The sequence below is a fragment of the Bufo gargarizans genome, chromosome 8 (assembly GCF_014858855.1).
Source record: "Bufo gargarizans isolate SCDJY-AF-19 chromosome 8, ASM1485885v1, whole genome shotgun sequence".
NCBI classification, from domain to species: domain Eukaryota; kingdom Metazoa; phylum Chordata; class Amphibia; order Anura; family Bufonidae; genus Bufo; species Bufo gargarizans.
The window spans coordinates 31268495-31281957 of NC_058087.1; the positions used below are offsets into that span (position 1 = coordinate 31268495).

Below are 13463 nucleotides of genomic sequence, written 5' to 3' on the forward strand. Positions count from 1 at the left end.
AGTTGTAGTTTTGCAACAGCTGGAGAGCCTCAGGTTGGCCATCCCTGGTCTATGGTGTTGCACTGCGACATTCTGCCACTGCAACGCGACAGTCGCAGAGAAATCCATTTCGAATGGATTTTTTTGTGACTGCCGCAATCGCAGCATGTTGCAGTGTGACCCCATAGACTATTATTAAATTTGTTGCGCGACATTGGTACGACAAATGTCATGGTGTAGACCTAGCCTAAAAGGGGTGGCTCCCTGCCCGACTCACTTTCTTTCCCCTTATCAGGGGAGGAGACCTGTGTAATGTAAATTGGGGGTTCTGACAAATCTGTTTTGATAAAAAAAAATTGTGTGGGTTTTTAAGAATTGAATTCTATTTTCTAGCCATGATTATGGGGGCGGCCATCTTGCCTGAGCTGCTGCTCTGCTCTGTTAAAGGGGTTCTCGGGGAATGATTTAAATTTGCCACCAGAGCCAGAAGCTGAGCAGGACTGGTTGCCGGGTGCTGCAGCGCACAGGAAAGGAGAAGGCTCAAAAAAAAAAAAGCCACAGATTTGGACAGGATGAAGAATGCTAGCTTCTGCTGACCGGCACACATGTCGCAGGTAAGCCTGTCTCTCTACAATGATTGTGGTGACAGAAGCCCTTTAAGGATTCTCCTCGGGAGGAAAGAAAGCACACAAGAGGTTAAAACCCAATTCAAGACCGTGCTTGGGCTGAGATAGTAAGTTAAACGCACGTTTATGGCAATAGACTTTACTGCTTGTGGTAAGGGTTAATTGCTTCTGGCTCCCAGCACAGTTCTAAGGCCGAATGCACACGGCCGTGTTCCGCGGCCGAGAGCGGTCCGTGGTATGCTGGGCTGGATTCCTGCTGACAGCAGGAGCGCACGGAGTCATTGGTTGCTATGACGCCTTGCGCTTCATGCCGCCGCTGCTGTACAGTAATACACTATACTACTAAACATTCACAGTGCAGGTGGAAAAAGTATGTGAACCCTTGGATTTAATAACTGGTTGAACCTCCTTTGGCAGCAATAACTTCACCCAAACGTTTCCTGTAGTTGCAGATCAGACGCGCACAACGGTCAGGAGTAATTCTTGACCATTCCTCTTTACAGAACTGTTTTAGTTCAGCAATATTCTTGGGGTGTCTGGTGTGAATCGCTTTCTTGAGGTCCTGCCACAGCATCTCAATCGGGTTGAGGTCAGGACTCTGACTGGGCCACTCCAGAAGGTGGATTTTCTTCTGTTTAAGCCATTCTGTTGTTGATTTACTTCTATGCTTTGGGTCATTGTCCTGTTGCAACACCCATCTTCTGTTGAGCTTCAGCTGGTGGACAGATCGCCTTAAGTTCTCCTACAAAATGTCTTGATAAACTTGGGAATTCATTTTTCCTTCGATGATAGCAATCCGTCCAGGCCCTGACGCAGCAAAGCAGCCCCAAACCATGATGCCCCCACCACCATACTTCATAGTTGGGATGAGGTTTTGAGGTTGGTGTGCTGTGCCTCTTTTTCTCCACACATAGTGTTGTGTGTTTCTTCCAAACAACTCAACTTTGGTTTCATCTGTCCACAGAATATTTTGCCAGTACTGCTGTGGAACATCCAGGTGCTCTTGTGCAAACTGTAAACGTGCAGCAATGTTCTTTTTGGACAGCAGTGGCTTCCTCTGTGGTATCCTCCCATGAAATCCATACTTGTTTAGGGTTTTACGTATTGTAGATTCGCTAACAGGGATGTGAGCATATGCCAGAGACTTCTGTAAGTCTTTAGCTGACACTCTAGGATTCTTCTTCCCCTCATTGAGCAGTCTGCGCTGTGCTCTTGCAGTCATCTTTACAGGACGGCCACTCCTAGGGAGAGTAGCAGCAGTGCTGAACTTTCTCCATTTATAGACCGTTTGTCTTACCGTGGACTGATGAACAGCAAGGCTTTTGGAGATACTTTTATAACCCTTTCCAGTTTATGCAAGTCAACAATTCTTAATCGTAGGTCTTCTAAGAGCTCTTTTGTGCGAGGCATCATTCACAACAGGCAATGCTTCTTGTGAAAAGCAAACCCAGAACTGGTGTGTGTTTTTTATAGGGCAGGGCAGCTGTAACCAACACTACCAATCTCATCTCATTGATTGGACTCCAGTTGGCTGACACCTCACTCCAATTAGCTCTTGGAGATGTCATTAGTCTAGGGGTTCACATACTTTTTCCACCTGCACTGTGAATGTTTACATGGTGTGTTCAATAAAAACATGGTAACATTTAATTCTTTGTGTGTTATTAGGTTAAGCAGACTGTGATTGTCTATTGTTGTGACTTGATGAAGATCAGATCACATTTTATGACCAATTGGTGCAGAAATCCATATAATTTTCTTGCAACTGTAGATGGTGAGTGCCTGTTTTTACTGTTCAAAAATCTTTATATTGCTTTTCCAGTGACGGGTGGAGTCACCAAAAAGCAGAACACCTCAACCATAGTTTAAGGGAGAGTGAGCCACTATATTTATTATCTATTTTATTATATAAATTACTGGATTAGAAAGGATGACCTGAAGTGTTAGGGGAAAAAATGGTTTTATAAAATGTTTAACATGAAAATTTGATTTAATTGAGTCATTTTCTGACAATACATTCTTCTTAATAATAAAAAAATAACCTGTGCAGGTGTTTACACGGATGAATGCACACGGTATAGTCCATGTAATAAGCCTGCATGTACTCTCCCCCAGGGCCGTCTTTAGTATTGATTGGACCCTGGGCAAAAATTTACTTGGGCCCTCTGGATCCCGCCTTCCCACACCTCAGCAGGCAATCACGCCCTCCACCACAACACACACATAAAAAATCCACACATCTGGTAGAGTCCAGTGAATGACTGTAAATACTTCCAGTTCTGAAGACTCCAGCGGCTCAGGATCAGTGCTCTGGGCTCAGGCTGGAAGTGGGCACCGCTCTGCAAGAAGGAGACCAGGGCTCGGCTCACCCTAGTGTTACAGTGCACCCCAGCACCCCACAGTATGCAGTATAGCACCCTATAGTATACAGAACCACACAGTATGCAGTATAGCACCCCACACTATACAGTACCCCACAGTATATAGTAGAGCAGTATAGCAGCCCACAGTATACAGCACCCCACAGTATACAACACCTCACAGTATACAGCACCCCAAACTATACACGATACAGCCCCCACACTATACAGTACAGCAGTATAGCACTCCACACTATACCGCACCCACAGTATACAGACCCCCACAGTATACATTACAGCAGTATAGCACTCCACAATATACAGCCCCCACACTATACAGGCCCCCCACACTATACAGCCTCCCCCCCCACACTATACAGGCCCCTCCACACTGTACAGGCCCCCCACAGTATACATTCCCCCACACTATACAGGCCCCCACACAGTATACAGGCCCCCACACAGTATACAGGCCCCCACACAGTATACAGCCCACCACACAGTATAATCCCCCCCCCCACAGTATACAGGCCCCCACACAGTATACAGCCCACCACACAGTATACAGGCCCCCACACAGTATACAGGCCCCCACACAGTATACAGACCCCCACACAGTATACAGCCCACCACACAGTATAAGGCCCACCACAGTATACAGCCCCCCCCACAGTATACAGCCCCCCCCACAGTATACAGGCCCCCACACAGTATACAGGCCCCCACACAGTATACAGCCCACCACACAGTATACAACCCACCACACAGTATACAGCCCCCCACAGTATACAGCCCCCCACAGTATACAGCCCACCACACTGTATACAGCCCCACACAATATACAGCCCCCCACAGTATACAGGCCCCCACATAGTATACAGCACCCCACTATACCGTAGTTTACAGTATATTAACATAACAGCCCCTGTCACCTTTTTCTGATGTAATCTTCACACAAAAAAAGCTCCACAGTTAACTTCTGCAACACTCCTGCTAGGACCTGTGATGACTTCATAGCCATGTGACCAGTAATTGCTAGGTTACTGGTCACATGGTGATGATGTCATTAAGGTCCTAGATCACAACTTTAGCACAGTACGATGCCTGTGTAGCTGACAGCTTGACACCCGGGGCAGTAGCTAGCAGGGCTCAAGAGGCAGCTGCTTTGGGCCCCCCAGGAGCAACTGAGCCCGGGGCAGCTGCCCCTTTTTCCCCTTGGTAAAGATGGCCCTGCTCTCCCCCCCAATATCCGATCCAGAGGTCCAGCCTATGATTTATCACAGTCCATGACATTTTGACTTTAGTGCAATATTTGTGGCCTTTTATCTCGAGAAGTTCTAGAACTGAGCGTAGATCCACAAGTTCATTGCCAGCTCTAGATTGTGGTGGATGTATGAGCCGATGAGGACATGACGGAGAGACTCCGGCCATAACTAGAAAGTCTGTCCTTACTGATAATTCCCTTGTTGGCGAGGATAGTCAGGAAACTGTGTCGAAACTTGTGTCCTATGAATGCATACAGAATTGGGTTAATACAGCTGTGGGTGAAGCCAAAAACTTCAGTGATGTACAGAGCGGTGTCCAACTGATTTCTCAGTAAGCACGTTTCTTTGATATGTTTTTTTCTCATGAGGGAGTCCACCATGACGGTGATATTGTGGGGAAGCCAGCAGATCAGGAAGACAAAAAATACAGCAAGGATGACCTTCATAGCTCGTTGCTTCTGGCTATTTCTGGTCTTAATAAGGGTCTTAATGACAAAGCCATAACAGAAAAGCATAATGAGCAACGGTATGAAGAACCCCATCACATGGCGTCCAATCCTAATGATGAGCAACCAGTCCTCGGTATTTTCCTTCAGGTTCTCATGACAAACATTTCCTCTCTTGTATGACACAAACACATCTCTAAACCAAATGGTTGGAAAAGAAAGACCAAATGAAATGATCCAGATGGCGATGGTGATAATCTTGACCAAATGTTTCTTCTTTGTAAAGAACTCGGTGGCATGGACGATCGCCAGGTACCGGTCTACACTTATACAGGCCAACAAGAAGACTCCACTGTAAAAGTTGACTTCTTGCAGTATGGAGATGATTTTGCACATAGCGATGCCAAATGTCCACTCTCTGCCTTTGTATGCAGCCCAGAAGGGGAGCGTTATAGAAAAAAGGAGGTCGGCGAGGGCCAGGTTCAGCAGGTAAATGTCGGTTGACGATCTCTTCAGCCTGTTGTAGCACAGGACGAGAATGACAAGGCTGTTGCCGACTACGTTGAGTAAGAAAACTGTGGAATAAATTACGACAACTACGTATTTATTGACAGGTGATGAAACCGGGCACGGGGCGGCATCGTTTGGTGGGATGTAGGTGTAGACATCTGTGTAAGCGTCTGAGTAATAATCGTCAAAGTCGAATTTTATACTCATGTTTGTCTTCTGAACCTGCAAAAAAATATATATATATAAATTATTTACTAATCCCATTAGATGGGTTTTTCCAGTCTCTAAGGATCTTTGAACAGTACCCTGCAGGGTGCAAGAGAACAAAACTCAACACTTTGGAACCAGATTACCACCGACATAATGGAGGCACCAACCAAAGAACGCAATATGGAGCGGTTGTTCAGATGCCGGTCCATCAGTTCATCTTCATCCTGAAACATTTGGCCACAGCCTTGTCATGGTCTGAACTAGTGTTGAGCAAATTGAAGTTGACGAAGTGGAATTTGATCCGAATTTCAGGAAAAATTTTGATTTGTCGCAAATCCAAATTTCCTGATGGTTCGTGGTAAGGAATCATATTTTTTTTCTAAAATGGCTGCTGCACATGTTGCAAAGTGAAATTAAGAGGCCCGGGAATAAGGGATCACCCATAATGCCGTGCAGCCAGCCAATCAGCAGATAGCCAGCCCCACATGATGTCACAGCCCTATAAAAAGCCTCATCCTGCCCGGTCTCCGACATTTTACTGTGAACATAGTGCAGGGAAAGATGTGACAGGCGCGAGGGACAGTGATTAGGAATTACTTTAATCGTAAAATTTTGGTTAGGAACAGTTCAGGGACAGCACAGGGAGATAATAGGGAGACTTTATCCACACTATAGGGAGAGTGCAGGGGCTCATAGAACAGTGTCCCCCTTGGTTAACAGATATGCCATTCTATTACATCTTGCTGCACTAATTTGGGTTAAAAAAAAGTGGTCTAATACTACTGCTATTGTGGTGCCCACATTGTTTTGTATATACGTAATTCTATAAAGGCTTGATTCTGTAATTGGGTTGAAATAGCGCTGTATATATTTTTTTCATGTATTTGGTTTTGTACATAAGTAATTCCATTAGGCTTTGATTCTGTAATTGTAGTGAACTAGTGGTCTAATTCTACTGATTTTGTGGTGTTCACATTGTTTTATACAGAAGTAATTTCATTAGGCCTTGTTTATGTTATTGGAGTGCAATAGTAGTAGTGTAATACTACTGCTTTTGGCGTGTCCACATTGTGTTATTTTTTTTTATTTTTTTTTACACAAGTACGTTTTCACCCATTGGAACTCCACCCTCCACAAGTTGGACCGACTATATGAGTAGAGGAAGGCCGTAAACCATTTCTTGATGATGCAAGCGGACAGGAGCACTCCCCTGGGTAACTTCGATGTTAGCCAGTGGCAGCTCATGCATGACACCTGCCATTTGCCCAGGCCCTTTTGAGGAGGCCACTTTGTCAGTCGCCAAGACTACGGAATGAACAACGTAACTCCACTGCTTCATGTCCTGGAGCAGATGCTGAGAAATCTGGCTGGCCAGGGGACAGGAGACGTGGCGTCTACATCTCATGGCCACCTGAGCCCTGTGCAGGAGGAGGACGACGACATTCACGCACAAGCAATGTATACAGAAATGGGTGGTTTATCTGCACAAGTGACAGGAGAGGAGGAAGGCTAGGCAGATGACCCTGACACACTGTGGCAGTATGCAGTTGAGATGGAGGAAGGGAATCCCTCCGAGTCCCCTACGCAAATGGCCTGATGCATGCTGAGTTCCTTGGGTAGTGACAGCCGTATTATCGCCATTCGGCAGAAAGATGACTACTGGCTCTCCAGGGTGCCTTTTTTTCGACCTGCTGAAAGGGAGGATAAACTCATCTACTATCGAGACATCCTATGTAGTCAGTTGTGTGCCATTGTCCATCCTCATAAAGGTCTAACGGGGGGGCCCTCTGCGCTCACGCTCCTCTGCCATGGCTGCTGGGGGGGGGGCAGGAGCAGTACCAGCTCCTTCAGCAGCAACTTAAATCTGAAGTCTCTTTTCTTCACCCGCCTACTGAAGAAACCACCCACCAGCAGCAGCAGGACATGGAGCAGAACCTGAACCAGCAGGTGGTGGCATACTTAGACTGCACCCTACCACCCCAGATCCAAGATCCCCTGGACTACTGGGCAGCCAAACTTTAGTTGTGGGCACAACTGGCCGAGTTTGCCTTGGACAAGCCTTCCTGCCCGGCCAGTAGTGTGGCATCAGAGCGGGTGTTTAGTGCGGCTGGGGGCCATAGTTACCCCAAGAAGAACTCACCTTTCCACCCAAATTACGGAGAGACTGACTTTAGTAAAGATGAATCAGGCGTGGATCAGCCAGGATTTCCACACACCAATGCCTGATGCATCAGACTAGATCATCCACGGTGCCTCACCTAAACTTTGTCAAAAGAGACTGGTTTCTTCTGGCTACCTGTTTCAGCTACTATTCTGATGCTGCCACCCGCCTGATGCCACACCTTCTGCCAGGTGCTCCTACTGGCACCCACCACTGCCACTGTTGTTGCCACCTTACCGTTCTGTGATGGGGCCACTATTCTCCCTGTTTGGCCTGGATGACATCACCATTTATTTTGCCCTTCTTCTGATCTGCCCCAAATAAGATCCAAAAACTAAATAAGTGCAGGAGGTCGGCACAAAGCCTTCAAAGATGTATGATATCTTCAGCCTTAGATTCCCCCCCTGAGATCAGCAGCCTGAGGAGCGCATGTAAAAGTCTACTCTTGTGAACATCCCCCCCGAAACAATGGAAGAAGTCTGCGTTTGGGTTTGTCCATCTTAGGGAAGACCTGTAGGGATAGGGCCCATGAGGTGGTTGCATAAAGGAGATACCATATGTATGATCTGTGTATAATTCTAATGGCCATATCCCAATATAAAGCGGCTGGCATGCATCACGGTGCCATATAAAGTCCACCGCAGGTCGATTTCTGCTGCTGATTTCTTACGCAGCATCTGAATCAAATTGCTGAAAAGTTCCACAAGAGTGCATTCACATGATCATGAAAAAATACGGATGACGTCCGTGTTGCATCCTTTTTTTTTTTTTGGGCTGATTGATTTTTTAACAATGCTTATTTTTGTCTGCAAAATGAACAAGAATAGGACATGTTCGATCTGTTTTGCAGTTAGGGATATACATTTGCTCATTGCTTATTGAGTTGGAGGGTAAGAAGGGTAAAGTTTCTCACGTAAGGCATTGGTAAAATATCTAATCGGTGGTGGATGGACATCAGTGATCCCTACCAATCACTGTTTTCCCATCTAAACATCTATAGCATATCCATGGGATATGCCGCACAGTAAATGTCCGCTAGGTGAGATTTTTTAAAGTGCTGTGAGTGGTGTAAAAAAGTTAAACATTTTGCGCAAATGATTATAAACTCCTTCTAAAGTGTCAGTGGCGCTGCTAGGAAATATAATATCTCATCCCATGCAAAGTCATGCTCCAGGAAGCAGAGATCTTGGCTGCTGTATGACAGGATTAGGGCTAATGCACACGACTGTTGCCTGTTTTGCGGTACGCAAATTGCGGATCATGGCCATGTGCATTCCGCATTTTGTGGAATGGAACATCCTGCTCCTAATAGAAGGTCTGTTAGTTAGCAGGCACTTTCCTGTGTCAAAGGTAGAGTAGCGGTCCCTTGCCGAAGAAAAAAAAAAATGCCCGTGAGCAAACCCTCCATACATGTCTCACCAGCGCACTGGCTTCATCAGGGGAGTTTAGCACAACCCAAACTCCCCTGATGAAGCCAGTGCGCTGATGAAACATGTAGGGAGGTTTAGCTTTTATTTTTATTTTTTATAGACAAGGAACTGCTACCCAGTATAGTGCTTGCTAACTAAGGGTATTTTCACCCTAGCGTTTAAGTTTTCCAGTATTGAGATCCGTCATAGGGGCTCAATACCGGGAAAAACGCTTAAGTTTTGTTCCCATTCATTGTCAATGGGGACAAAACTGAAACAGAACGGAATGCTCTTCTGTTCCATATAGTTGCATTCCCAGACTGGAGAGCAAACTGCAACAGGTTGTATTTTGCTTTCCGTCCTGGGGATGCGGAGCAAGACCGATCCGGCATGTATGACTGCTCATTAAAGCAAGTATTCACGAAATCGAGTGCTCCTCTGCCACTTCGGAAGAATCCAGTAGGTAGTCTGCAGCCAGACCACACAGAGACCACTAGACCTGGGACAAATTAGGTAATTTAGACACCTATAGATTCACCCCAAAATACTGGTGGATCAACCCCCCACCAGAATTTCATGTGCACTTTGAGCCAACACCTCACTCCAATATCCTATCAGCTGCTAGACGTGATCTGCACACCGTCACATAGGAACGACAGAGGTACCCAATAGTTTTCATGGATCACACTTCTATTTTCTTTGAGCAAAAATAGCAAAAGTTAAGTTTTATCTCAATATGGGTGACCCTGTACAGGGGCTATTTTTTGGGTTATCAACCCTCGCATTCAGTTTTTGTCAAAATCCCCATGGGTTTCACCCTCTAGGGACCTCTTTTTGTTAGTTTAGTTACAATGTGGACCCTGATGTTATTTGGATCCACACAACGCCCTCATGTCAAGGCTCACACGCCTCAACCACAGCAGTTACTTTATGCACCCTGAGACTTTAGCTGCTTTTGCAGCTGCTACTTGGCATTGAGAGCCTTTGCTTAGCTTGCTGGATGCGGATCTACCCACATCCTCCTCACTTTATCTTTATGTCCTTCAATTTTGATTGCAAAATGTAATATATCATAAAAACAGCTGAATAAAAACGCACCATATTTTTTTGGTCTAGCTGATTCCTCAGAGACCATTTATGGAGGAGGAATATGGGATTTCACGCTTTAAAGAGTTCATGCTTATTAAGAGGAGAAGGGACTGAATAGGACGGGTTACCCCATAGACACAGACATTGCACAAAGCAGGTTCCTGACATATATGAGGAAAGTCACTGTTGCAAAATAGAAGGGGTTAATTTCCTATGCATTATTTGCTGTCTGGTTTCTTAATTTCTATGGTAAATTATGACATAAATCAAATTGCGCAACTAAAGTAAATACAGAGGTAAAATGATTCACCCCCAAAATTCTGTGACCGCCTCTTATAGCCCTGAGAACAGGAATAGACATTCACTGCTCGATGCCTCAATATCAAGAAAAGGAGAAACTCTGCAAATCGTTATGAAAATTTGCCTATAGTTTGTGTATACAGCTCCTGTGCAGACCTATGTGTCACCATGGTTACAGACTACAAACCGACCCTGTGTAGTCTGATCCTGCCTTCATCTGTCTCCTACCATCTGTAGTTTATCAAGAAGAGGAGGCGCAGGAAGAACATTAACACATGACTACACAGGGTGCTTGTAGTCTGTAACCATGGAGACACACAGGTCTCCATAGCAGCTGGATGCATGAAACACTAGGAGATGTTTAATATAATTGGTTCATTTTTATAAAAAAAAAATTGGATGCATTAAAGCAATAGAAAAATTGGTTGCAAAACTTTACACCCCTATTTGTAATAGGAGGGACTTGACAAAATTGGAGTCTGTTCATTTGCAGCAAATACTGTATTTTTTTTTCTATTTAATATCTGTAACCTACTTCTGAACGTGGCTGCATTTGTGGATTTCTACAAGCCCCCTTTGGATGTATGAGGACACTTTTGCAGTTCTGGGGTTGTGAAATTCCCGGGTCCTTTCCTGTCCTTGTCCTTGTCACTGCTCTATTCCCAGACTAGTAGACAAGTGCAGCTCTGCTTGAGACGCTCTGTGCTGCTGCTATCAGGAGACCCGCAGTCCTTGGTGCAATCCTCCTCAGTGATAGAAAAATGTCTTCTTCTCTATTACATAACGTGTTTATGACTTTTAGATCCTCCTGATTTCTTTTTTTAAAACCTGTGACATCCTGGGTGAGTCAGGAAGCCCCTGTTAGTGGAGGTGTCTCCCACTCCGAACCCCCACACCGGACAGGACCCCTACATCCCTTTATTCGACCCTGTGTACATTCCAGCAGCAAGAGTCCCCATGACCAACTAAGGGGGACTTTTAGACATGGACACAGTTATAATGATATTGCAGCATCTGCAAGACCCCAGTGCACCCCCCCCCCCCCCATTCCTCTACTTGGGGCTACAAGATTTGGGGTGTGATTTGCTAATTCACTCAGTGATGCAATCTCCACCAGTCAGATCCTCATGTGGCTGTAACGTTCGCCTGTGTATGAACCGGGTTCACACAACGATATCGAAAACAACTGAGAAATGTGCAAAAATTGCTGCATAAAAAATAAATAAATATGCAAGTAACAAGTGCAAATGTATTTTATATTCATCCTTTTATCTACACAGAAATAAATAGAGATGAACTTCCATAAATAGAAAAAACCCAGGGATTTTATTTAAACCAGAACATTACATTTTGTTACTTTTTATTTATTTTGTCAATAGGAAATGCAGGAGATTAAATACAGGGGGAGGCTGGAGGACAGTCCTGGGGTCCGGGTCCTTACATGATAAGGGGTCTGAGCCACAGGGGGCAACCAAAGGGGACATGCCCCGTCCTGTATGGCTGGTGGGGTCTCGGTCTCCTCTCTGCTCCAGTCCACCCCCATAGAAGTGGAGATCCTATCCTCCCTGTGTTTTACGTGTAACTTATCCGGCTGCTCCCTGTACAGTAAATTCCATATTCTTCCATAGATAAATTCCATATTTGTTATGTGCCCCCAAGATTTGCATCGCCCTCCCCCGATCCCTCTCCATATAATGTACATGATATAATTACCAGATGGGTCCTCAACCTCCGTCTGCAGCTGATTCTACACGAGGCTCTGGAGAGAAATGCTTGTGAAGAGGAACTGTCATGTCGTCATGTTCTTCTTATGAGGGGGTGGAAGCACAAACTTCCCAAATCAAGACGGAGGATGGAGCAAGGATGTGGAAATGGCGTGAGGAGCTGGGGGCTTATCACGTCACATCCAGGGGGCCTTGTGTCACCCACCATGTCTCCTGATATCTATAGGTGTCTGCAGGTGGTGGCCTTCAGGGGGATGTCAGATCATCGATGTCGCCTGGATAGATTTCCTGTAGATTGCACAATGCTGCCTTAGGCCTCATGCACACAAACGTTGTTTTTGTCCGCAACCAAGCCGCATTTTTTTCCGGCTCGGATGCATTCACTTCAATGGGGCCGCAAAAGATGCGGCCAGCACTCCGTGTGCTCTGTTCCGTGACCCTGCAAAAAAAATAGAACATGTCCTAATCTTGTCCGTTTTGCCTACAAGAATTGGCATTTCTGTTATGGGCGACCGCTCCATTCAGCAAATTGTGGAAGGCACGCGGGCGGCATCCGTGTTTTACGTTCGTGTGCATGAGCCCTCAGATATGGTTTTGCCAGAGATCTCACCCTTCATTAGAAAAGGGTAAAATCCACAGCTGAAACCGCAAACATAATTGTCAAGCTGCGTATTTGGAAAACCCCTCGGCAGGTCATTGTTAATTTTATTTTTTGCAGAAAATATCTGCAAAGTGTACATGAGAATTGTCTAATCTCATACACTTTGCTGGTACTGTACTACACTATGGTCTTTCTGCATAGAAAAATCGCACGTATCCCGTAATGTATGCAGCAGCGCAGGAGGCCTTATAGTGAAGCTGTAACCAGTGATAAAATAGTGTCCACTGCTGGGAACATTGGGTGACGAGAAACATGACTGCAAATAACTAGCGATATTATTGGAATTTGTCAGACTCCTGAATGAACATTTTTGCATGTCTAAGAACACAACTTTTTTTGCTCAGACCTGCCGTAGATCTCCGTTTAGGTGCATCGACTGCTGGAGGATGCACCTAATATATACCGAGGCCTGCAATTCACCAGTGTAGAAAACATGATAAACCTCCCCCATAACATGGTGAATATAATACAGTCCTGATCAAAAGTTTAAGACCACTTGAAAAATGGCAAAAAATCATATTTTCCATTGTTGGATCTTAACAAGGTTCCAAGTAGAGCTTCAACATGCAACAAGAAGAAATGGGAGTGAGACTAAACATTTTTTGAGCATTCAATTTAATGAAAACAACGAATAAACTGAAACAGGCTGTTTTTCAGCTGTGTAAAATAAAATTTACTAAAAGGCACATAATAGGCATCGTTGTGACCATAACAACCTGCTCT

At 45.2% G+C, this 13463-nt stretch overlaps 1 protein-coding gene across 1 annotated transcript; it reads right to left on the reverse strand.

The window, feature by feature from the left end:
• Window positions 1-4086: 4086 nt before the first annotated feature.
• LOC122945328 (C-X-C chemokine receptor type 2-like) lies at window positions 4087-12148 on the reverse strand. The gene is made up of 2 exons (XM_044304389.1): window positions 12069-12148; window positions 4087-5408 (listed from the first exon to the last, which is right to left on the reverse strand). The coding sequence occupies exon 2, from the start codon at window positions 5391-5393 to the stop codon at window positions 4341-4343; it is 1053 nt and encodes a 350-aa protein (XP_044160324.1). The 5' UTR covers window positions 5394-5408; window positions 12069-12148; the 3' UTR covers window positions 4087-4340.
• Between the last annotated feature and the right edge of the window lie 1315 nt (window positions 12149-13463).

What these genes read in the sequence shown, in the direction of transcription:
- LOC122945328 (XM_044304389.1), bottom strand. Translation starts at nt 5,393, where the DNA reads ATGAGTATAAAATTCGACTTTGACGATTATTACTCAGACGCTTACACA.